This window comes from Gorilla gorilla, chromosome 17, assembly GCF_029281585.2.
Source record: "Gorilla gorilla gorilla isolate KB3781 chromosome 17, NHGRI_mGorGor1-v2.1_pri, whole genome shotgun sequence".
NCBI classification, from domain to species: Eukaryota; Metazoa; Chordata; class Mammalia; order Primates; family Hominidae; genus Gorilla; species Gorilla gorilla.
Window position 1 is genome coordinate 54,300,563 of NC_073241.2, and position 22,855 is coordinate 54,323,417.

Consider the following 22,855-nt stretch of genomic DNA (forward strand, 5'->3'; position numbering starts at 1 on the left):
TGTGGTGCTGGTAATCTTGGTTTCATCAATGGTTCTCCTGGTGACACGTGGTCACAACAAAGTCAACTGGTCCCTGCTTTTAGTTCCCCACCAAAAAAGTGCTGTGAGAATTCTTGTTTGTTTAAGGTTCAAAGATTTCAGAGCTTAGAAGAGGTCAAAAGACTCACAGTGGCTTAAATATTTTCAGCATAGTTTGCATGACGGTTGCCCATGAATACCAGGTCTTTACTTACCAATTTTGACTAAACGTGAATATCAGGGTTCACGTTACACATAGCAATTCTTTTCTTCTTTCAAAAAACAAAAAGAAGCTCTGAAATTAGAGCTCTTACTTATTCACTGTTGGATGGCAGGCTGTAGTGGAGGCAACCTTCCAGAGATGCCCCATGCCTGGGTGAAGGCTGATGACCAGGTTCTGTTACCTTCCCGGGCTGGAGGAACCAAGGCCGGGAGGTAAAGGAACTCCCATCGGGAGGCAGTGCCAGAACTACAACTAACAACCATCTGACTCCTTGCTCTGTGCTTTGTCTTCTGAATGAACAATGCTGCTTCTTAAGTACACATAAGCCAAACTGCCTCTCAAATTGCAGCCATCTACTTTGAGTTCAGATTTGCACAGCATGACATGAATTGGGCTGCAAATTATGCAGAAAACAGCCATCACATCCATCTGTGATGTCAGAATCCTCAAGTACAATGTGACCTGTTAGTATGTAACAGAGTAGAAGGATACTGTGTCTGATTCCTTCCCTATGAAGAGTGATGAATATCCTTCCAGATGCATTTGGCCCAGTATGAAAAGGTTAAATATGATTGAGGTAATGCCTGCGATATGCTCAAGAGCAGATTTCATATCCAAGGGTGCAGGCAATTAGATTTTTTTTAATGGTGTAGTAACTAGAGAAAGAAAACACACAAATACACTCATACCTAATGGTAAACTGAATTTATTTCCTCTTGGAAAACAATTCCAGTAATCTCCAGGTTCAGACTGCAGAGTAAACATTAATAACAGTAACATACAGGTTAGTTCAACTGATTCAAGAATTTGGCTGCGTGAAATCATTAAGGAAAACCTTGAACACTCAAAGCTTCAAATGTATCCAGGGAAAAAAAAATTCTTTGACAGTCTACATAACAACTATTGCATATATAGTGATGCTACCTGTCACATTGCAAGGCTTACAAATATATATATACGGGCCTTATCCAGCTGTGGGGTTCTGTTCTGTGAGAACATCTCTTCATGGTTTGCAAGAATCTTCAGCAATAAAAAATAGTCTTGGATTTAAGCGCTGATATACCAAAAGAGAAATTCTAGGCTTAAGTGTAAAGAAAAGGAAGTCCAACCATAGTCTCATGTATAACAGTTGTTTTTAATCTTTCTTCCTTAAAAATACTTTATCTTAAGCCATTTTGGTCATAGTCTTTTTTTTTTTTTAATCTTGCCTGAATAGGGCCCAAGTCCACTTGTCTTTATAAGACCATTTTAGTATCAGACGACATAATACATGTGCAACACTTTATATACAAGGGGTCTATCCGGTGCGCAAAAGTTCAAACACATGAACATCCAACAGTTTGATAATACAAGTTTTATGGTACAATACAATGTTTCTGAATAATATACATTAACAATGAAAGTTTCGTGCAAAGAGTAAAACATGTTCCCTTTTTGTGCCACAAAAGCAATTCTCCTTGAGAGACTGTACTTGCACTAACTGCTGTGTTGGGTCATTGTATGATTCTGTAAATAACAAAAAAAAAAAAGAGAAGAGAGGGAAAACAAACTTCAGTGATTTCATTTTCATCAGACCCAAGCATATATACATGTAATTAATTCATAATTACTTGAACAGAACAATGAGTTTCTGCCCTCTGATGAATAGTGCTCATGGGTGCCCTCTAATGTTAAAAAAAAATCTAACACTTCTTCCCCAGGGGGAAACAGACCCAGAGATCTTCTGAACCTGCTGTCACCCATGAGGGCCTGGAAGGAGAGGCCAGGGCAGGAGCCTCCTTAATGTGAGATGGCTGGCTGGCACCTTGCCTTTTCTCCACCTCTGCCATGCCTTTCTATAATACCCTCCCACCATCCATCATCTCTTCTTATTAAGATAGGACCCAGTGTTCAAGGAGCAGGTAGCACTGTTTTAACAGTTTTATGGATCTGTGCATGATTTCCATTGGTTACATATGCCTCTGTTCCAATCCCTCTGAGACTGTAACATCTTGACAACAAGGGCTCTATCTGCCCCTGAATATGGGTATGAAATGCAAGAGTTAGCTGGCTGATGATGGACAGTGGGAGCAGCCCCCCTCCTGAGGGTGGGCTTTGGGCTGTGGTCATACCGTGGCTCAGGAGCAGATTACAGTAGCCCGCCATGTCTCCCCTGTCCCCGGATGCTCTTTCTCAGCTGACACAGCCTGTGCTGTATATTGGTGGTCCCTGCTCATCTATGCTAGCATGTCCCCTTTCTGAGTGAACATCCTCTTTCCAAATTGTGAGAGGATAACTGGGATTGCTGGGCAACTCAGGACCACCAGCCAGGCCCTGAGGGTGGACGCCGGGTGGGAAAGTTCCAGAACCAGGCCTGGAGGATGGTCACAGATCTGCGGGATGTTTGCCTGGAGCATAAGCCTGGAGATGGCCTGATCTCCACTCTCCTCCTCTGTGCTTTCCTGGAGCCATGTTCTCTCACTACTCACTTGTATCCCCTGACCCCAATCCCTTTGTATTACAACCTTGGGGCCCAGCTCAAAATATCACCACTTCCATCCTCACCCCATCTAACACTGATCTCTCCCTTCTCTGATTTCCTGCTGCACTTTATACTGCTTATATAGGATGCATCTTAGGTCTTGTCTCATGATTATTTGTAGGCCTGGCTCTCACTCATGCCAATAATTCCGATGTTCATTCATTTATCCATTCATCTACAAGCATCTATTGAAAACGTACATCAGCACCTGGCACATGCCATAGCGCTGCAGTGCTCAGGAAAGAGGGTTTGGCTATCTCAGTGACTGACTGGCAAGGCAAGGGCTACTGGAGAGGAAAGGCATGGTCCTTGCCTTCATGCCTTCAAAGTGCTCACAGTCTAAAGAAGGTCATGTGGGCACATAAAAGTAAAGCAAGATGGCAAGCAGTCTATTAGAAAAGAACACAGAAATGTCACGGATACACCTAAACCTGCCTAGCCATTGGGGAAGGGTTCCCAGTGGATCCAGCACACTGACAACCGGAGACATGAGCAGAGGGTACAGGGAGGGCACTCTAGGCCAAGGGACCCACATGGGTCAGGGCAATGAAACAGGAATATGCAAGGTACATTTGCAGACCTGCAACTTGTTTAGATTGGTTGAATTCTTCTGGAGTGTTCTGAATCAACAGTACTCAGGAGACATGAAGATGGAGCTGGTTTGGGGCAAGAATATGAGCTGTCTTATCTACCTTGCTAAAGAGCTGAGACTGCCTCGTAGGTTAAGGGAGCCATTGGAGTATTTTAAGCAGAGGGATTCATCTTAGAGATGTTTGTTATCTCTTTATCCTTTACAGCAACTAGCAAACTGCCTGCCCCCTGAATACAGGCTGAATAACCACAGGTTCAGCTGAGAACCAACTGGGGCTGGGTGCAGAAGTTGCGGGAGGGCTGGGAGCCTTGTGAAGAGGACTTAGGTCTTCCTTGTTCCATTTCAAATTTAGCTCATTTTTGAAAAAGATGGATGACAAATCATGATGCAGACCAGTATTTCACTCTCCCTTATTTAAAACATATCTTAATAGTCCCAGCCTCAGAGTGAATAGAGGAAATAGCAAATTGTTTTTATGCCAGCTCTTTTATCTGTATATTGATTTTTAATACTTCTGAAAAGTACTTGTCACCGATATGTAGACAGAAAGGGTAATAAAAGTACTAATGAGACCGAAAAACTTTGCTATTTTCTTAAAAATCAACATGTCTGTTCGGAAAGGTTATAAACAATAAAAGTTTGATTACTCAAAATACACCACATCTAAGCCTTCTTATACCTTTTGCTATCTCAGAGTCAAGTTTATAGAAAGGTTTTTTATTTTTAAAAAGTCCAAAAACAATGACCAAATAAGTACAAGAAGATACGATAATACAGATCGAGCACCTCCAAATGGGAAAATCCAAAATCCAAATACTCCAAAATCTGAAATTTTTGAGCACTGACATGATGGAATATAGGTGACTAAGCTAGTGACACCTTTGCTGTCTGCTGATTCAATGTACTGAAACTTTGTTTCATGCACAAAATTATTGAAAATATTGTGTAAAATGACCTTTGGGCTATGTGTATAAGGTATATAAGAAATATAAATGAATTTTGTGTTTAGACTTGGGTTGCATCCCCAAGACATCTCATTATGTATATGCAAATATGCCAAAATCTGAAATCGAAGACACTTCTGGTCCCAAGCATTTTAAAAAAGGAATACTCAAACTGTATTTACCTAAATGATAGGACTCTGACAGAAAGATGGGTGTTTTTTTCTTCTTACCAAATAAAAGTAAAAAAAAAACCAGTTTAATTACATTATTTTCAAATGTTTAAGTGCTTATGATGGACACTCCACATGTGATTGGATTCTAGGGGTTAGTAAAAGAGTACACAGTGCAATTTTCCTGGTGTTTTTATATGTGCTCATATCAAGATGCTACAAGAACCCAAAACAAACTGCCCATAACAGTTGGCAATGGTTGTGTGTTGTATGCTTTCATCCTCAACCAAAGCCATACAAGTCTCTTCAGAGGTGCAAGGACATGAACAAATACACATACATCACTTACTACAACAGACTGAAGTTGTTTCATAAAGGAGTTATGTTTTGCATATAAGAGAGAGGAATATAAATCACTTGTGAGAAGGGCAAGGGTATGGCTTGTGAAATTCAAAAATAAAGCAACCCAATGTAAGTAATATCAACCTAAGAAATCTGGCATGAGAAATGTAAGGGCAGGAAGTCCTCTTGGTGTGGAGATGCCTGCAGACCACGGAGGTCTCTTATTCTCATTTTGTTTGGTTTCCCTTTTTTGCTCCAGCCCAACAGAGAGCTATGGCAGGGTGTCCCCAGGCCTGGCTGTCCACCATTGGCAGTGATGCTTATGGTGGAAGGCAGCACGTTCCTAGAGCTTCTTGGGCAATGGATGTACCTGTGTTGGAAAAAACCCCGCCATGGGATTCTGCTCCATCCTCAAGGGCTTGCCTTTGCCACCTTTGAGGATCCGGGGGATGTGTCTGTTCTCCTCCCCCACGCAGTATTTCAAGTCCACTGGAAATACAAATGGCCTCATTTCATTCTCTGGGGGAAGGAATGGAATATTTGAGCCACTGTTTATTCGATTGGCTTTTAGGTGTTGGTGAGAACAGACGCGAAGTCCTAGTCTCTGGTCTCGACTAAAGATTCTCTGAATAGAGCTTCATGGGAGCACTCAGTGTTTTTTGTGTTTTCTGATGCTCATAGACATTATTTCTTTAGAAAGGGAGACAAGAGGCAAGTGGGAAGGATAAAAAAGTAGACAGCAGAAGCGCCAAGCAAAGAGAGGGTAGGCTCTGAGGCCCAGTTTGCTCTCCCCCTGGCTACCTGCCACACCACAGAACTAGTCCTGAGACAGCAAGGACATAAATGCATATGAGCAGAAAGCAGAAAAATGCTGCCAGGCCATCCACAAGCAGCCTTCTCTCTGTGCAAGAGTTTTCAGCTCTTTAGGTCCAGAGGAAACCACTACACTAGAACAAAGCAGTGGGTAATCTCACCAATTTTACACAGCAATTCACAGTCCCTAAAGTACTTTAATGCAATGACAGGTTATGAGAAAAAATATCTGTTCCAATGAAGGGAAAGTGTTTTACATAATTGAGAAGAACATCAGTGCAACATTGGTGGAGGTGGGGGGTGAAGACAGAAAAGGAAGTAGGAAGAGAAGAAAACTTCTGTAATCCCACAGAGAGCCATATTCTACTCTGCAAAAAGCCATCTCCTGGAGACCCCATGTCTAAGTAACTGAAAATTGCAAACCATTAATCCCAGTTATGAACAGTTGTTTTACACGAGGGGGGTTTGTGTTAAAAAAAAATCAAATCCACAACATACCTTAAAGCTGAAAAGAAGATCCATCTAGGTATGATATCTTAATAGCGAGGTTTCAAAAACACTTTCTTTACTGTAAAGGGCCCCATTTGGAAGGAGTGTGCTGTATGTATTTTTTTTCTCTATAAATGTGAAATTAAACTTAGAAAGCTAAAAAACAGACGAGGGCCTTAAAAATTCCCTTCTAGCACTATGTATTTCTTTTTAAATATGAGATGCCTTTCATTTTACAAGACTGGAATTCTCATTTTGGGCTTGGCACTCTAACAAATGAGTAATTCAGCCTCCTTTTTTTCTGAGAGCTGACCACATTTGCTGGTCAAACAGTTTAATCCTATTTAAAATGCAATCCAAGAAAAATATTTTTAAGTAAAAATAAAAATCCATGATCCTTTGAAACTGTTCACCTTGGCTAAAGACATTCCATTTTCCTGCAATCTTGATGTAAATTTGAATTTTTGCACCTACATCAATGATGAAATTCAGCTTTGGAGGAAAGCCAGGGGGAACCTATCTTCCTAGAGTTGAAAAATTAAATTTCCAACCCCAAAACTTATGCCCAGAGATTGCCTTCACTTTTCTAATTCTTTGGCAGAGACCATGTCTCGTCTGTGCTTTGTAACACTGTTGGCATCGGCAAAATGTTACGTATCAGTGGTCATAAAAACAAAAATGGCATTTGAATGGAAGTTTTGTGAAATCTGTTGATTCAAAGATGTTAATCATTTTTACCATGACTTGTTTATTTATAGCCTTTTGTTTCAAACAAATTCTGACAAGCTTTTAAAACTAAGTAAAAGAGCCAGCATGCTATTTTAAAAAGGAATGAAAAAAAATAACAAGCTTTCCACCACTAATTCACTATGCCATTAGAAACCCGAATTTAAACTGCAGTTGTATTTAATTTAAATGAGATGTTTTCTAACTAGATGAAATAGTAGGCAATTGTGGCTCAGAAACAATGCAAGGCGGGAAGAAATAAAGAAATATAAAGATTAAATGTGGCTGTTTCTTTCAACAGATGGTGACAGCACCATGGCAGCGTGTTGTTTTTTCTTTAGTTGAAGAACACAAACATCCGTAATCAATCATCACTGATTAACTAATTATATTACCCTTCCTTTTATCACTTGGGTTGGACCTTTATCCATAAACACTGAGGATAATCGGTATGCTTTTATTTTTTTTCTAGAAGTATATTCTAGTTCACATAGAGCCGTGCAGTTACAGGCTGCAAACAGAATTCTACATTACCGTCCACCTTTAAGCACTATTGCTTTTTTTCATTTTTTATTTTTTTTTAAACAAAAGCAATTGGTTTCCAACAGGCTGGATAATAAGTCTTTTGACCTGCATTCTTCTTTGACCCATTAAGGTCACCCCTGTGCTCGGGCATATAGCTGAGTTAGGAAATGCCTGCAAGTCCTACATTTCATCTCCTGCCCACTCAAAATAAAGCTTTCTTTAAATGTGTCTGTACGGGTCCCTGAAGGCCAAAGAGGCATCCCTGTAGTGGGCAATGGAGGGACAGAAGCTTCTGCCTTTATTAATGAATGCAGACCATTATGAGTCTGGCTGGCTCCTTCCTCGTTCCCAGAAGCATATACTGTACGTGACTTAAAATGCTAGAATATTGACACAAAGCGAGCTGGGCACCCCTAAGGAAAATTACTCCTTGGATATAATGTAGGCTCGTAACAGCTATTAGAGTACAAAATAAAACCCTCCGGGATCAGACTGACATATACCGCATTCTACCTAGTCCTCAAACATTAGAAGAATTTCTTTGTGAAGGCATTCTCAAGGACAGCATTAAACTGACTTTTGTAGCAATCTGCAACAACTTTTTGGCTTAGAGCTTTTAGTACTAAATCTCTGGTTCGAATCAATATAAGTACTATATCTTCTACATTAATCAATACATTTGGTTCAATACATGTTCTATTAAATTATACTTTCTAATCAAGATTTTTACATTTCCACCCTCTCTCCTTTTCATTCCCAACTTCTTATGCTAGTAAAACAGTTTTAAAAGTGTATACAGCTAATGATGACAGGATCCTGGGTTATTTCCCCTGAACGTTAAGAGAAAAAAATAGTCACAACGGCAAAGGGTGACCTTTAAGCATCTTAATAAGGTTAACGGGATGTGAATGTTAATAAATTAACATTTTCAAAGTCCACACAATTACAAAAGTACTCATAATTTTCAACTGATTAAAAGTAAATTGCTACGGCTCTGGGAGTACCATTAGGAATGTTCTAAAAATTACACTGAAGACCAAAATCACCCTCAAGTACCCCACTTTGCCCACCCCAAAGTTTCTACTGCCCACAACTGTATAATTCCTGGCTGAGGAAATCTGGGGTAATTGTGTTTTTATGGACTTTACCAGGTAAACATCAGGACCATATCTGTGGATACTGCATTTTTGTGAGCTATGCTATAGTTCGATGCATATTTTTTAAAGGACAAATATACAGTATTTTCCCTAAGTGCTATGAGAATCGAAAAGACATATGCATAGTGGATTTTTCACAGCCAGGGAAGTTGACTCATAATCTTCCCATTTGTAGAATCTGCTAGAATGAGGTTCTACTCTTTTATTATGACACAGCAATGGCATTTCCAAATTGTCATGTATGCTTTTGCCCCTCTCTTTAATGCCATGAATGTTGCATTTATGATCATGTTTGCACTGACAGAATTTCCCTTTTTATTTTTTCATATGGTAATGTCATCACCATGAACTTACAGAGACACTGATGCATTTTCTTTTGACATTTAACAGTTCACATGGGCTTGGTCTGACATCTCAAAGCATTTTCTGGATGACACTAAGCTATATTAAAGCAAAAGGTGAAATGGCATCATCAGAAGCGATCAGAAGAATACAATATATTAAAGAAGGAAAAGGACTATTAGGGCATTTAGTTTGTCCCCTTGTAGGAACATAATTGTTTGATAAAGTTTACACACTAGGCCAGTTTTGAATGATTCTGGCAATGAAGTTGCTATCATACCTCCCATAGGAAACAATTTCGCATTCTAATAAACCTCACTGAAGGACATTTTTGTTGTTGTTCTCTGGACATTTGTGCTAACTATGTCCAGAAAAAGGGTGATCTGAGATAATCCTGAAGGATGAGGACACTGGCATGTTGATGAGTTTATGTTCCAAACACTAGACCATGTACCTATAGTATAAAGTTCATCCATCTCATCCAAAGCAACCTAGAAGACCATCCAGTACATCATTTCTCAGTCATTACATAAAACACATCCCATTCACTTGCTTGGTTCCAGAGAGGAGCCTGAAAATAGATTTTAGAAGGCCAGTGGGGCTTGCCTTACACAAGCAGGGTTTCCCAACCTCAGCACTACTGACACTTGGCGCCGGACAATTCTTTGTTGCAGGGGGTCGTCCTGGGTATTGTAGGATGTTTAGCAGCATCCTCAGCCACTACTGCCAACATGCTAGTGGCATCTTCCCAGTCGTGACAAGCAGAAATGTCCCCTGACACTGCCACATATCTCTTGGTGGGAAGCATCTCTCCCACCAGGGAGATATTGAGGAACACTGCCTTTTACTGTTTGAAAAACACTTGTGCATGAATAAATGAAAGCTGGGAAATAAGGAGAGTTCTGAATTTAAGGATTTTGAAGAATTTGCAGGGAGGAACTGATCGAAAGGGGAAGAAGAAATGGTGGTCTATGAGGTGTGTTAAATAGCTGTAATGAGGAGGTCTTGTTAATGACTTGTCTTGTTATTGACAGGTTTAAATTAGAGGTCAGACACAGTAACAGGTGGTCATAAGGAAGGTATATAATTGTTTTGAATTTACTTTGTATTGAAAACACATTGAGCTTGCTATACCATGCTTGAGTATGCAACTTTGTCTTCATTATAAGATGGTATTTTCCCCATTTTAAAAAGAGAACTGCAAAAGGACACATATACCACATGAGACTGTACTGCAGTAAATATATACCGTACTGCAGTAAAACGTAGTCAATGGGTGAACATGGGCAAGTATACAGAAACTGTAGAAAGAATTCTTCCGAGATATATGATGGCATTGTTTATGTAAAGAACCAAGTATTTCCAGAAGTGTTCATTCTTTTAGTGACTTATCAAGACCATCCATATACCATTGATGAACAAAGATGGTACGTTTTAGTGGCAATCAACCAATGCTGCTTTAGGGATATTTGCAATCTAATAATGTTTAAAGGTACCCAAATATTAAACTCTGGAAATCAGTATTTGGGGAATGGAAAAAACTATCTACTTTGAAAGAACTACAGAGCCATCATCCTCAATTTGTTGGTCTAGACTCAATGGCAGGTGAATCAACTACACCTGTAAGTAATACCACAGAGAAAGAAAAAATTGGTTTCAGAGCTGGGGGTTGGGGGTGGTACATAGTAGCATCTGGTCCAGTATCTTATTTTATAGATGAGAAAATTAAGTCCCAGAGGGTTGAAGCCAACACTCAAGGTCTTAGAGTTAGTCCCACGGCTGGGCCAGCTGTACAGATAAAGGACACTCATTGCCATAGCCCAAACCTTCTATCTGGAGAGACAGGGTGCTCTAGGACACAGAGGAAGGGCCCTTCACCTTATGTCAGAGGCTTTGTTCTTGGAGGAGTCACACATGCCTGGTGCGGGAGAGATGAGGAGGCAGAGGTAAAAAGGGAGAGAATGGCCCCCCAAGTAGAGGGAAGAGCAGCAGCAAAGCTGAGAACCAGAGGGCAGAAGGCAGGGGGCAGAGGGCAGAGGGCAGGAACTGTGTAGGAGCTGAGGCATCTGGTGGAGCTGCAGATATGTCCGGCTGTGCAGGGAGGTAGGGAGTCACTTCAAAAACGGCCTATTTTCACCACATTTTGCTATTTTCTGCAATATCAAACGAGCTGGAAAAGCCCATGGCGGTTACCACGTACCAAGAATATCCAGTCTGACCTTAGTCTAATGTGAGGCTTCAGAAGACTAAGCAAAGACTAATTATTTAAATAATGCTAAGTCCTAGTTGCTAACATAGAACAATTCCTAGTATTTTGACAATTAAACATTTTGGAGATATAAAACAAGCCCTTTAGTCCACCAGCTTCCAAAGGACAAATTCTGCTGTGACGTCATACATGGGAAATGTTAACATCGTGACAATCCCATTTTCCATTAAGAACTTAAAAACAGTAGTAAAATTGTAGTTGCAAGCTGACCCCTATCTGTTGTGCATACCTGACAAGCTTGAAAATTTCCCTCTTTGCAACTGACAATAGGGTGCAATATGTACTACACTGAGAGTGGGGGAAAAAGGTGCCGAAAGGGAAGAACAGGCGAAAAAGAGCAAAATGGCCACTGGGAAATATATTAAAGAGTACGATGTTTATTTTTAAAATAAAACAATGAATTGAGCTGTCTGTTTCCATGCAAGAAGCCAGCAGAAAATTTAAATCAAACTATATAAAGCCAGCACCAGTGAGAGGGAGAGTGTAAAGATTTCACTCAAGATTCTGGAATTGCAGGATTCCAGCGTACTGTGGGACAGAAGGCTTTGATAGGCAATACTGTCTAATAAGATATTCAGGGATTAAGTCAGTGCTTCACAGACAGATGTGTCCATGTGCCAGTTGTTGCTAAGCTTTAATTTTTTCCCCTGTAATGTTTAATTTATCACACTGGCGCTTTCTAAACTAGAACATCTGTAAACAAGGTTAAGAATGACCTCCTTCCAATTTTACATCCATGAACAGTGCCCCTTCTTCGTGCTCTAATTTTAGATACCTTAAAGATAAATAAATCTTTGGAAGGAAGAAAAAAGAAGGCTTGTCTGACATTGTAATGTGTTCATCTTGGGCGAATACAAATTTCCTCTCCGCCAGCTCTCGGTGCACACAACCAACTCTTGCTGCTGAAGCTATATTCAAGCATCCCCTTCCCAGTCAAACACAATTAAACAAACTTCTGCTAAATATTTAACAGCCTTGTGTACCAATTAGCAGCAAATAATGGAAGCTTAAATTGATAATTGCTCAGAAATGTCCTCTTACAAACATTACAAAATTCCAACTCCTCCCTTTTCTCTTAGATTTTGAATCCCGGAAAGTTTTTGAAGAGAATTTAGTCAGCGAAATTAACTATAATCATATCACTTGGTCAAGATCTCAGAGTTAAGTTTGGCTGTTTTGCAGTCAGCTGCAAGATTCCACTGGCATCATTTACTTCACTTCCGTGTTTGAAATCCATTGAAATTTAGTTATACACTGAAAGATGGTGGAGCAGGGCATTGATTTAAAAACTGACTGGCAGGCTTAGGATTTAAACTCTGGTCCACCAGATTCAAAAGGTCATCTGATTAGAATGGGAGAAGCACAGGGCGTTGTAATTTATATTCAAAGGGTAACCTTTGTAGGAAGAAGGAGGGAGCCAAGACTCTTTCTGCTTTTCCACTTGATAGGGACATGGATTCCCTTCAACCAAATTCCAATAATTATAAAAAACAGTTTATTGAACTTGGGCAAAAAGCAAAAGAAATGCCACTTCCTTGTAGTGTATTATTTCTTTTATTAAAAACACTGCCACACTCCCTAGGAGGTAAACTCACATTAAGAGTAAGTCAAACATGTTATAAATCATTAAGAATAACAGAAAAACATCTTTCCCCACCATAAGCAAAAAAAAAAAAAAAAAAAAAGAAAGAAGAAAAAAAATGCTTGTCTACCATGGTATATGCTTCGGTAAAGATATATAAAAATAAAACTGTGAAAGGACAATGTATTAATTTAGATAAACTGTGTTAAGTATGAGCCACCTCCTGAGAGGTGTGTGTGCGTGCATGTGTGTGTGCGTGTCTGTGCACGTGTGCGTGTGTGTGTGCGTGCGTGTGTGCACGCGCACGGGAATACGCCTGTGCGCATGTCCATTTCCACGCCTAAGCGAGTGTTGCGCAGGGCAAAAAAAAGAGTTACATACATGCATTGCTTCTACAGGTAAAATTCCTGGTGTTTGTCTTTGATCTTTCTGTCTCTCTGGGGACTTATTCCTGCATGGAGAATGCAATTAGAAGGAGCCCCAAGTAACTCTTGTTTTAAGATCTAAGCAAGCCCTTTAAAAACGCAAGTATTTCACAGGCCCAATTCTGTTTGGTTATCCCCTACTTTAAATAAAAAACCAGAGTTTGGAGAAGAGAAAACATTTCACACTCAAGTTTGGTGCTTTTTTCTTTTTGCCTGTGTGCTTGCTTTTCTTTCTCTTTTCCCTGTATGTTATTGTGTATTGTTGAAAATTTCAGGTCTCTTTCTTTAACGATCCCTCCCCACCCCCTAAAATCATCCCGGTTTATTAGCAAGTTCATATAGGCACAAAGAAGTCAGGAATGGTTGGGTGCATTTCCTATTCTCTATTAAACCTGTTCTTAAGATATATTTTTATTCTTTCTTGTCCACGATTTCCCATTGTCTTATACTCTTTAAGGTCTTAAAATGGCAGAGCTGCCCCCACTCTCTGCCCTGCCAAGAAGAGCTTCTATTTGCTTCAGAAACCCACACGTGAAGTTCCCATTCTCCTCTCACTTCCTGGGCACCTTTTCTGGTTTTACTTCTAGGTCTCTGTGGGACAGTTTCCTCACCCCTTATGGTGCACAGAGCTACTGGAAAGAGAACCCTTTAATTCCTCCACACAGAGATGTGCTGTAGCTATGGTGAGAGTAATCTATAACCCTCATATCCTTAAATAATTTGCTACTCCAAGTTAATTTTAATTCATTACAATAAAGCAATATAATTTAAAAAATCTCTTTAAAGTGAAGTATTTAACATGATCCTGAAAGAAAGACAGTCCTGACTAACAGAGGGCCAGGCGGCAGGCATGGTGCAAACTCATGCAAATTCAAAGGTGAGCCGTAAACAAGAACACACAGCAACACTGCCATGCATAAAGGGCCAGGCAACGGGAGGCCTCATTCTAATCAGTCCTCAAAGGAACCTGCCATACAGAAGTGGCACTTATTCTAATTTAAAGCCCTCATGCTCGCTTCAGTGTTGCAAAATTTATAAAAGAATAACTTCATTAAACCGCCTGGTACTTCAAACACAAATGCAAACCAGCCACAACACAGAAGGAGCTGGACAAGAGGAAGAGAAATATTCCCAGAGAGTTGTTAGTTTGGATATTAAAATAGAGTCTGCATTGTGGTGCTTCTCTTTCCGTGCAACTTTCCTTCACCAGTGACTCCTGCCACCGAGCTCTTTACTTCTGTCACGAGTCCTGTTGCTCCTGTGAGTTTGCTTAATAACACTGAAAATCATTCAAAGCGGTTTGGCGAGCCCAGTCACATGCAGAAATACATCTGGCAGTACATAAATGAACGCTATTCAATGTTCCTTGCCTGGTCTGCAGAGGAGATTGATTCTGAACACACCACTATTACAGTTCCCATTTACTTGGGTATATATTTCAGACTCACCTAAGTTGTTGAAAAACTAATGGAAGAAAAAATTTCTTCTCCTTAACCCTGGCACTCAAGAAAGAAAACAATAATAAGGGTTAAGTGGAAACAGTCTACTGAATCCACGCACGGCGCAGGAGAAAAGTTATTGTCACATCCTAAAACATATGCTTTAAAGGGAACTTCTTTTTCTCCCCTGAATCAGAGTCATAGAAACGCTACAGAAAAATTACTTCAGGCTAGATTCCTAAGCTACAATGCAGTGTGTGTCAGAACACACATCATTTCATGCTGAACTGTCAGCATATTTCTCAAAATCATTTTTTTTTGGAATGCAATGAAACGACAAATCTGGAAGCCTGTATAAAACCTCCAAGCCTCTGAGAAAGTATGTGTCACCCACAAGTTAAACTAAGCATCATGATCTTGAGAGATCCCAGTAATGAACCACTCCTTTCCTGCTCAATGTTTCTCATCACCTTAGTGGGCACAAATCTGTGCTAAGATTTTGCTTCAGAGAACACAGTGAGCGTTCAAAAACCTTGAAAATGGTAATCCGTGGATGAATAAGAGGAAATGGCCTTAGGGTAAGTAAAAGGTGAATCTTTCCAAGGGTTATAAAAGAAAAAGACTGTTTATCCCAGTTTTTTTTCAGAATTTTGGAGTGGGATTCTTGCTGTTGGTTGGAAGAAAGACCTGTTACAGGGTGCTCAGACCAGGTTGACCGGAGACCAGTTCCACGCAATGGATGTGAAACTTAAAGTTGTCACCAAAAATTGCAGGATGATAGGAGTCATATTCTTCTTAGGGTAAACAAATATTGAAATGAATTATCTCTTATCCTTATGCAATCGTTTTATAGTGCTGGAAGCTTTTTATATCCAAATAATGCAATATATTGGTGAAGGTAAGTTTGTATTCTTTTTTCTCTCCATGAATACAATCGAGCTAATCAGATGGAATGAATGAGCCAATTCACTTACAGGCAGCCTTTATTATATAATAAAATATGGATTATTGATCTTGTGGAGTTGGCAATGCATGATGCAAATTCAGTGAAGGAAACCTCCAATATTGGAATTTGAGGCTATTTGTATTGACGCTTGAATCTACCTGGAACTATTTTCACTTTTGAAAAGCCATCAAAATAAAACAACACTAAAACTAATTAAACCCAGAGTTCCAAAAAGGACAAAGAAAAGTTAACACAGAGGCCTGGGATGGAAGGCTGGGATGGCCCCCTTATAGGGTATAATCCCTTGTTCTATTCCAACGGAGGGAGAAGAAACAGGCAGGCTCTTTGGGCCTGTCTGTTGAGTAGTGAGTACAAACTTATTTGCTAGACCCAAATGTACTGCCTAGGCAACTTGCTACAAATCCTACCCAGCCCTGTAATAAGAGTCAGTGTATTGTTGTGGCTCTCACACTTGTGAGGCAGACTTGTTTAAAATACAACACTGGGCTGTCCTAGCAAAATCCTTTCATCTCTTATCTCTTAAAAAATGCAGTCATCAGCCCGGGTTAGGAGACAGCTCTGAATACAAGGGTCACATGGCAAGGAAAGCCTACACAGCAAACACTGAAGGGAAGAAAGAACGTGAGCTATGATATTCAACGTGTATTTACACACCTCCGTTCTGCCTTCCCGTTCCCCTTATAAATCTGCCCCAAGATACGATGGCATGCTGATTGCTATTTGTGCTCTGCTACAAAGTCCAGGCCAGACTGTCTCCTGTATTCCTTATAAACTTCTCCCAGCTCTTCCCTACAGAGCAAGCACGCCCTTCCTTTTGACAGAGTTCACGTCCTCTCTACCTTTTTATGGGCCACATCCGCGTGCCCCCCACATAGCAGCACAACACAAACATGTGCCTTTCTCCTCTATTTCTTTTTAACAGTAAAAACAGGCTCTGTGTTTTGGTAGGCATCCCTCCAAAGCATAGGTGAACGTCCATGCGTTATGTTTCCGAAAACGACGCCAATGAAAGGGAGGAATGAGAGATGCTAAACAATGCCGCACCAAAGTTGCAGACTGTTCGGCTACAGTCCAGAAAATGAATCCAATTTTTCATTCTGTCATTATAAATATTTCATTGCAAATGGTACTGATTTTCTGCAACTGTGGTTAAGCAGAGGGCCTCTGTGTGAATATTTAAGAAAAAAAAGAGGAAGACAACGAAGAAGACGGAGGGGGGGAATTAAAGGTTAGCAACCAATTAATTTCTCACTTGAAATGTAAAAGATTCTGGGAGAAATTCAACAGTGATGCAGTGTGTGACTCAAAGAAGAAGAAAAAAAAAACATTTACTCTGCTCTTCTTCTGACAGTTTCTCATAAAATATCTGCAGTCCATCTATCTTTTAGTACTCCGGGCTCCTCTGGAGAGCAGAAAATGGTGGTTTAAAGCTCACTTCAGTGCCAGTCTGCGGGAGATTGCTTTCCACAGGACCCCCGCTGATGGAGGCCTAGGGGAAGAGGCCCAGGAGTTATTCAATCAGCCCGAGACTCTGGGGCGGCTGGGGGTCCTTTGAGGGCTGATTATAAAGCTGCCCTCCTGTTGCCTGCCTCGGAACAGAACGAAATGAGCAGCCTCTTGCTGCGCAGATTCTGCAAGAAGGAATTTCACCTGTCATGGAGTTTGTCAGAATTTCAGGATTTATCTTGGTGCAAAATTAATAAAATACCAACCAGGATTTCAGGCTGACTACTCAGCTGTGTCATCTCAAAGTGATCTTTCACCCAAGAAAACCTGGACAGTGAACACGGCCATTCTTGCCCTACTTTTCCTTTGGAGTATGAACGAGACGATGTGACTAATGCCACCCAAACATCAGAATGAGACCGTGAGCCAATTACACGCGAGGCAGAATTATGCGTGGGTGCTGCTGTCTTAATGCATGACCTCTCACCCCGCCGCTGCAGTTCTAAAGCCCCTTTGGAATAAGTGGAGTCTAAGGCATAAAAAGGCCATTTCTGCAGCTTATAACACAGTAGGTCCCCTATGGCATCACATCTGTTAAATGCATACACTGGTATTTCAGACCCGGATTTATCTTTTAAAAGGAGTACTAACAATGGAGTATGGCAAGAACACATACTATGAAACGTTGCAAATTAATCTTGGGTTGGCTATGAACGAGGTGCAGTTTCATCCTTTGTTTCAGCACACGCCCTCCGCATGTCCCATCACCTTCTGGGCTCCCAGCAGAAAGTGGGAGTGCAGAGGGCGGGGGAGGTGGGAGAGAACACAAGGGGATAGGACAGAGTGGGAACAAACCACCTATTTCTGTGACCCTCTGCCGGCTCTGGGCTGCAACAAGTTTGACCACCTTGGCTTCTTTCACTTTAGACTGTGGCTTGCATCGCACAAATCACCACTGCTCTTTTAAGTGAAGTTCTGTACAACCCAGGGGTTTGATCATTTTGAACTGAGACTTGGGTAGCTCCAAGGCAATTAGTTCTGGTCCTCAGAGTGGGTGGCATCGCATGGCAGATGGGGCCAGCACGTAGGGTCTGGATTGGCACTCATGCCACTGGCTGGCCCAGGCCAATGGACAGAGTGGGCAAGCAGTTCTCAGGACCTTGGTCTCACTCAAGTTCGACTTCCAGGACACTGAACTCAGGTTCAGCACAGGGTTGGTTAGTTTGGGTTGTGATGCACACCTTGTTTTGTGTCCCTGGCCTCCATCCACGCTCAGGCCATGGGTACCTCTTACTCATCGATGATTAACAGCACAGCCTCGGCTCTCAGAGTCAGCGACGGGTTTAAGGCATTGCTGCTTCTCTAATTTCTAATCGACATTTTCTAAATGAGACATTAAACAGTGCTGTAATACATTCTCCCCAGCTCTTCCCCTAGTTAAATGACAATTCTGCTTTGGAGAACCACTTTCACAATTCAGTAGCAGTCTGACTATACTAACACCAAGAGATCTCAGGAAAAAGTAAGAGAGAGAGAGAGAGTGAAAGAGAGGAGACAGCTAGGAAGTGAGCGCACAGATGGTGGGGGGGGACGCAGGGTGCTCTCAGCAGGCTTCAGTGGAGATGCATTAACTCCACAGAGGGATAAGGGCTTCCCACCAGTACTGTCATGAATTATAACTGAGTATGGGAGTGAAGTCTTGGTGCCTGTCTCACAGCAAATATACTGTTCCATTTTCCTGCACAATCACCTTTCACCCTTATAAACTCAAAGCACAGCAAAGCACACTGCTGATGTTTAATGGTATCACAGTAGCCTTTTATATGTCTAGAAGGCACACAAGCTTAGCAGATGTGCCCAGTGGTGTAAGTCAGACAATTATAAAATTAAGTTTTGGCAATGTGAAAAAGGAAGTCTTTTATGGGCGCTTTGGGTTTCCAATGAAGGATGGTCTCCTGCCAGCCAGGAGCTGCTATCAAGGCAGGGGCAGGGATCACGCAGGAAAGAAGCTGTCCTCCCAGACATGGAGGGGCCCGAGGAAAAAGCCCCGCTTTTGCAAACTTGGCCCTCCTATGGGAAAGCAGTTCCTGGCCAGTTAGTTTCCACTCACTCATTCAATGAAGTTATCAATGAAGGAGACCTGTTATTTTAGGCAGTTTAAAATTTCACCACTATTAAAGGACTCGTTTACCCTGCCTCTTTCACTCCCGTTTAAAGCCTCGGAGTTGCTGTTCTAAATGACAGCACCGCAAGCACAGCTTTTAAGCACTATTCATCTCGCCGCCACATCTCAGGCTTTTACAGAACACTACTCTCTCTCTCCAATAAGGGGAACTTACTCCTTCATAGCTGCAGGGCAGAGCCTGTTCCAAGCTGTAGATTCGTTGCAAATATAACAATAAAGGATACAAATGTGAATTCCTCTTAAAATACACGTTTGGCTCTGAAGCTGCCTGGCCTTAGCAAACTCGATCAAGAGCAGCCTATCAATCTTTCTCCAAATGCACAGCAGCAGCTCATTTCACCCGGCTGTCCGAGGGATCGCCACATTGATGGATCAGGAAGACGCTGGAATGGATTCTTTGCTCGTTTCAGGGGATTTATAGCGGAAGCCCATGATTACTATCTTTCTTACCCTAATTGTCACAACAGCTGGATATGGAAGTGGTGTTTCCCAATAGTTAGAGGAAAGTTTGTAAACATAAAGGGTCTATTCTTGCCACTTTGTCTCTGCTAATGTGAGGAAACTGATCCATGTGTGGTGCAAACATCTAAAATAGAAACAGGTGGCAATTCCATGTGCCTCTCTAGATTGCAGAATGTTTTGGAAATTTGGATTTCCGGATTTCTCCAAAGGATCCGACTACAAAGGCGCTGAGACAGAGCTCTGTCTTTACAAGACAGTCACACATGCAGTCTTTTCTTCCTAATGGAGGCAGATCTTCCGGTGCTATGGCAGCAGGCTGTCTTGGCGACATGGAAGATGGCAGGGCCAGCAGAGCCCAGCCAAAGCAGAATGTGGCAGAGGTGATGAACATTTCCAGGGGGTGGGAGGGAGGGGGCTGCAGAACTGGCCACAGTGCTCTTCAGTACACCCTGGCTGGATGCTCCATAAAGCCGCACTGATGGCAGTTCGGAGATGGCCATCTGTTGTCAACTCTGGGCCAGACAAAAAAATAATGTAATGGCAGCTCGCTAACAACAGGGCTGTTGGAGGAGGGAGCGAGTCCTAGAATGAAGAGGTGGTGCTCCCTCTTTTAATAGCGAAAACCAGCCATCAATATGAACATCAAGAAATTAATGGATGGAGAATTTTTAAAAACTGAGCTGGGGTGCTGTAGAAACAATTCAAATGCAAATAAAGTGGTTTCAGCTTATTGCAATTACCTCTGTTGCCCTTACTTCAGTCATATTAACCACTTGATTCTTGAAAATTTGACTACCAGGACACATGGTGAAGCAGGAAGGGCCAAATTTAGAAAAAGGTGAGCCCAGGTTGTGCCTCCAAGCATGCACACACAGATTAGGCATTTATTGTACAAAACAGGTAATTGAAAATGCATTTACTCATTTAGTCCAAATGAGTTCATTGTGATAATCATGCCTATCTTTCTGTATGCTTGCTTAATTTCTAGATGCAATTTTATTAAAAAGCCAAATAAAACTATCTTACCTTTAGACGCATTATGAATGCTAAACAACTGCAACCTCCTTTGCTTAAGAAAAACTCTAGTCTTTTTGCTACTGCATAGATGATGGGGGGGTTGGAAGGGAGAGAGAGAATAACAAAGTGAGGTTAGCTTAGCCATGTCCTGTTTGTGTCCTATGTGATTAACTTTCTGCCTTCAATGGTAAGGCCAATCAATCCTGATTGAATTATCCAATATTAACAGCTGAAAGTGATCAAAACTAATGGTGAAAACATAGCACCAATCAATAAATCAATGCAAATGATTCGGTTCCTGGAGATCCGATCAAATAAAAGAGATAGATCAATTTAACCACTGAGCAAATTAAGTGGAAGTTGCTGTAGCACCAATTTACTTCCAAAGCCCTGCAGGCCCACAAAGCAAAGAAATGAGGTAATGTATGAAATGGACCAGTTCCAGAACCACGTGCTCATTTGACACAATTTATACTCCTGTGAATTTTGAAGTCTTTGTGATGTGCTTAAGGGCTGCGATTTCAGCCCCAAGAGCAAGAGACACACAGGGGCACAGTGGATCTAAGGATGTAAAGAGCAAAGGAATGAGGCCCAGACCATCCAGGAAGGGGTGGGAATTACAATCCCCCACACTGGCTTTCCTCCAAACTGATCAGTATAGGACCCAGATATGCCAGATCTAGATGTGGTGATGGGCAAATATTTCCAACCCAGGGGTCCCAGCAGAAAAATACATGATAAGAGGCAAGACACAACAGGGTTTTGAGTTTTATAGTTTGTGTGGGGATAATAAAAGAAATTTTGGCCTGGTGTGGTGGCTCACGCCTGTAATCCTAGCACTTTGGGAGGCCAAGGCGGGTGGATTGCCTGAGCTCAGGAGTTTGAGACCAGCCTGGGCAACATGGTGAAACCCCATCTCTACTAAAATACACACGCAAAAAATTAGCTGGGTGTGGCAGTGTGAACCTGTAATCCCAGTTACTTGGGAGGCTAAGGCAGGAGAATTGCTTGAACCTAGGAGGCGGAGGTTGCAGTGAGCCAAGATGGTGCCATTGCACTCCAGCCTGGGCGACTGAGCAAGACTCTGTCTCAAAAAAAAAAAAAAAAAAAAAAATTAAGCTCTGTAGGAAATAAAAAGTAAGCCCTTGAAAAATACAAAAAAGTGAGAAAATGGGGATGAGGATTACTTCCTTTGGATGTGCTGTGAATACACACCCTTTCATTCCTCTTGTTTGCAAAAGAGGATTTCAGCCTCGCTTGGAGGAAAATATGAAAAAATAAACTAAAACTTTTTTCCAAACTACACTCAGATTCTACCTTGTCTTTCGTGAAGGGGTAAAATAAAACCGTTTGTCTTAGCCACACCTCCGTAATTGGATGAAAGACAGGGGAGTGTATTAGTTTGGAATACATTTCTGAAAGCAAGTATACATGTTTAGTTTTGTAGTTAGAGGTTAAAAACCAAAACAAAGCCCAAGACTCCTAATCACTTGAAAAAGATAAATGTTTAAAAATAAGAATTTTTGGCCGGGCGCGGTGGCTCACGCCTGTAATCCCAGCACTTTGGGAGGCCGAGGCGGGCGGATCACGAGGTCAGGAGATCGAGACCATCCTGGCTAACATGGTGAAACCCCGTCTCTACTAAAAATACAAAAAATTAGCCGGGCGTGGTGGCGGGCGCCTGTAGTCCCAGCTACTCGGGAGGCTGAGGCAGGAGAATGGCGTGAATCCGGGAGGCGGAGCTTGCAGTGAGCTGAGATTGCGCCACTGCACTCCAGCCTGGGCGACAGAGCCAGACTCCGTCTCAAAAAAAAAAAAAAAAAAAAAAAAAAGAATTTTTACCTGGAAACTGATTAACATGAAACTATGTCCAGATATGACTCATTGCAAAATTATTCTCGTAAGCTAGAACAGAGAACTCAGGAAAGTTCTGATATGTCTGAGGTAGAGATTTTGTTTTCAAATAATGATGAATCTGGATTTTGTTCACTTAGGTCAGCACTAGGAAAGCAGCAAGAAGGTCACAGAGCCAACGTTCCGTGAGTGTCTATTATGTTCTCCGAATTCCATAACCATCCATCCAAACCAGCAGGGGTGCCTCCCACCCAATTCTCCCAGCTGGAGAAGAAACACCTTTTCTGGGAAGATTTATAACAATTGATTACATATTACCTCATACAGTAGCTATTTCTTTGCCTATC

General features: G+C 41.5%; 1 protein-coding gene across 6 annotated transcripts in view; it reads right to left on the minus strand.

Annotated features, from left to right (window-relative positions):
* Nucleotides 1-931: 931 nt before the first annotated feature.
* The window catches only part of ZNF521 (zinc finger protein 521), a 289,814-nt gene continuing 267,890 nt past the window's right edge, over nt 932-22,855 (minus strand). For all 6 annotated transcript variants that reach the window (XM_031003745.3, XM_055368818.2, XM_063699132.1 and 3 more), the window contains one exon: nt 932-1,747. In XM_031003745.3, the coding sequence (XP_030859605.2) occupies nt 1,718-1,747 (30 nt within the window). In that variant the 3' untranslated portion in view covers nt 932-1,717. The remainder of the gene's footprint in view (nt 1,748-22,855) is intronic.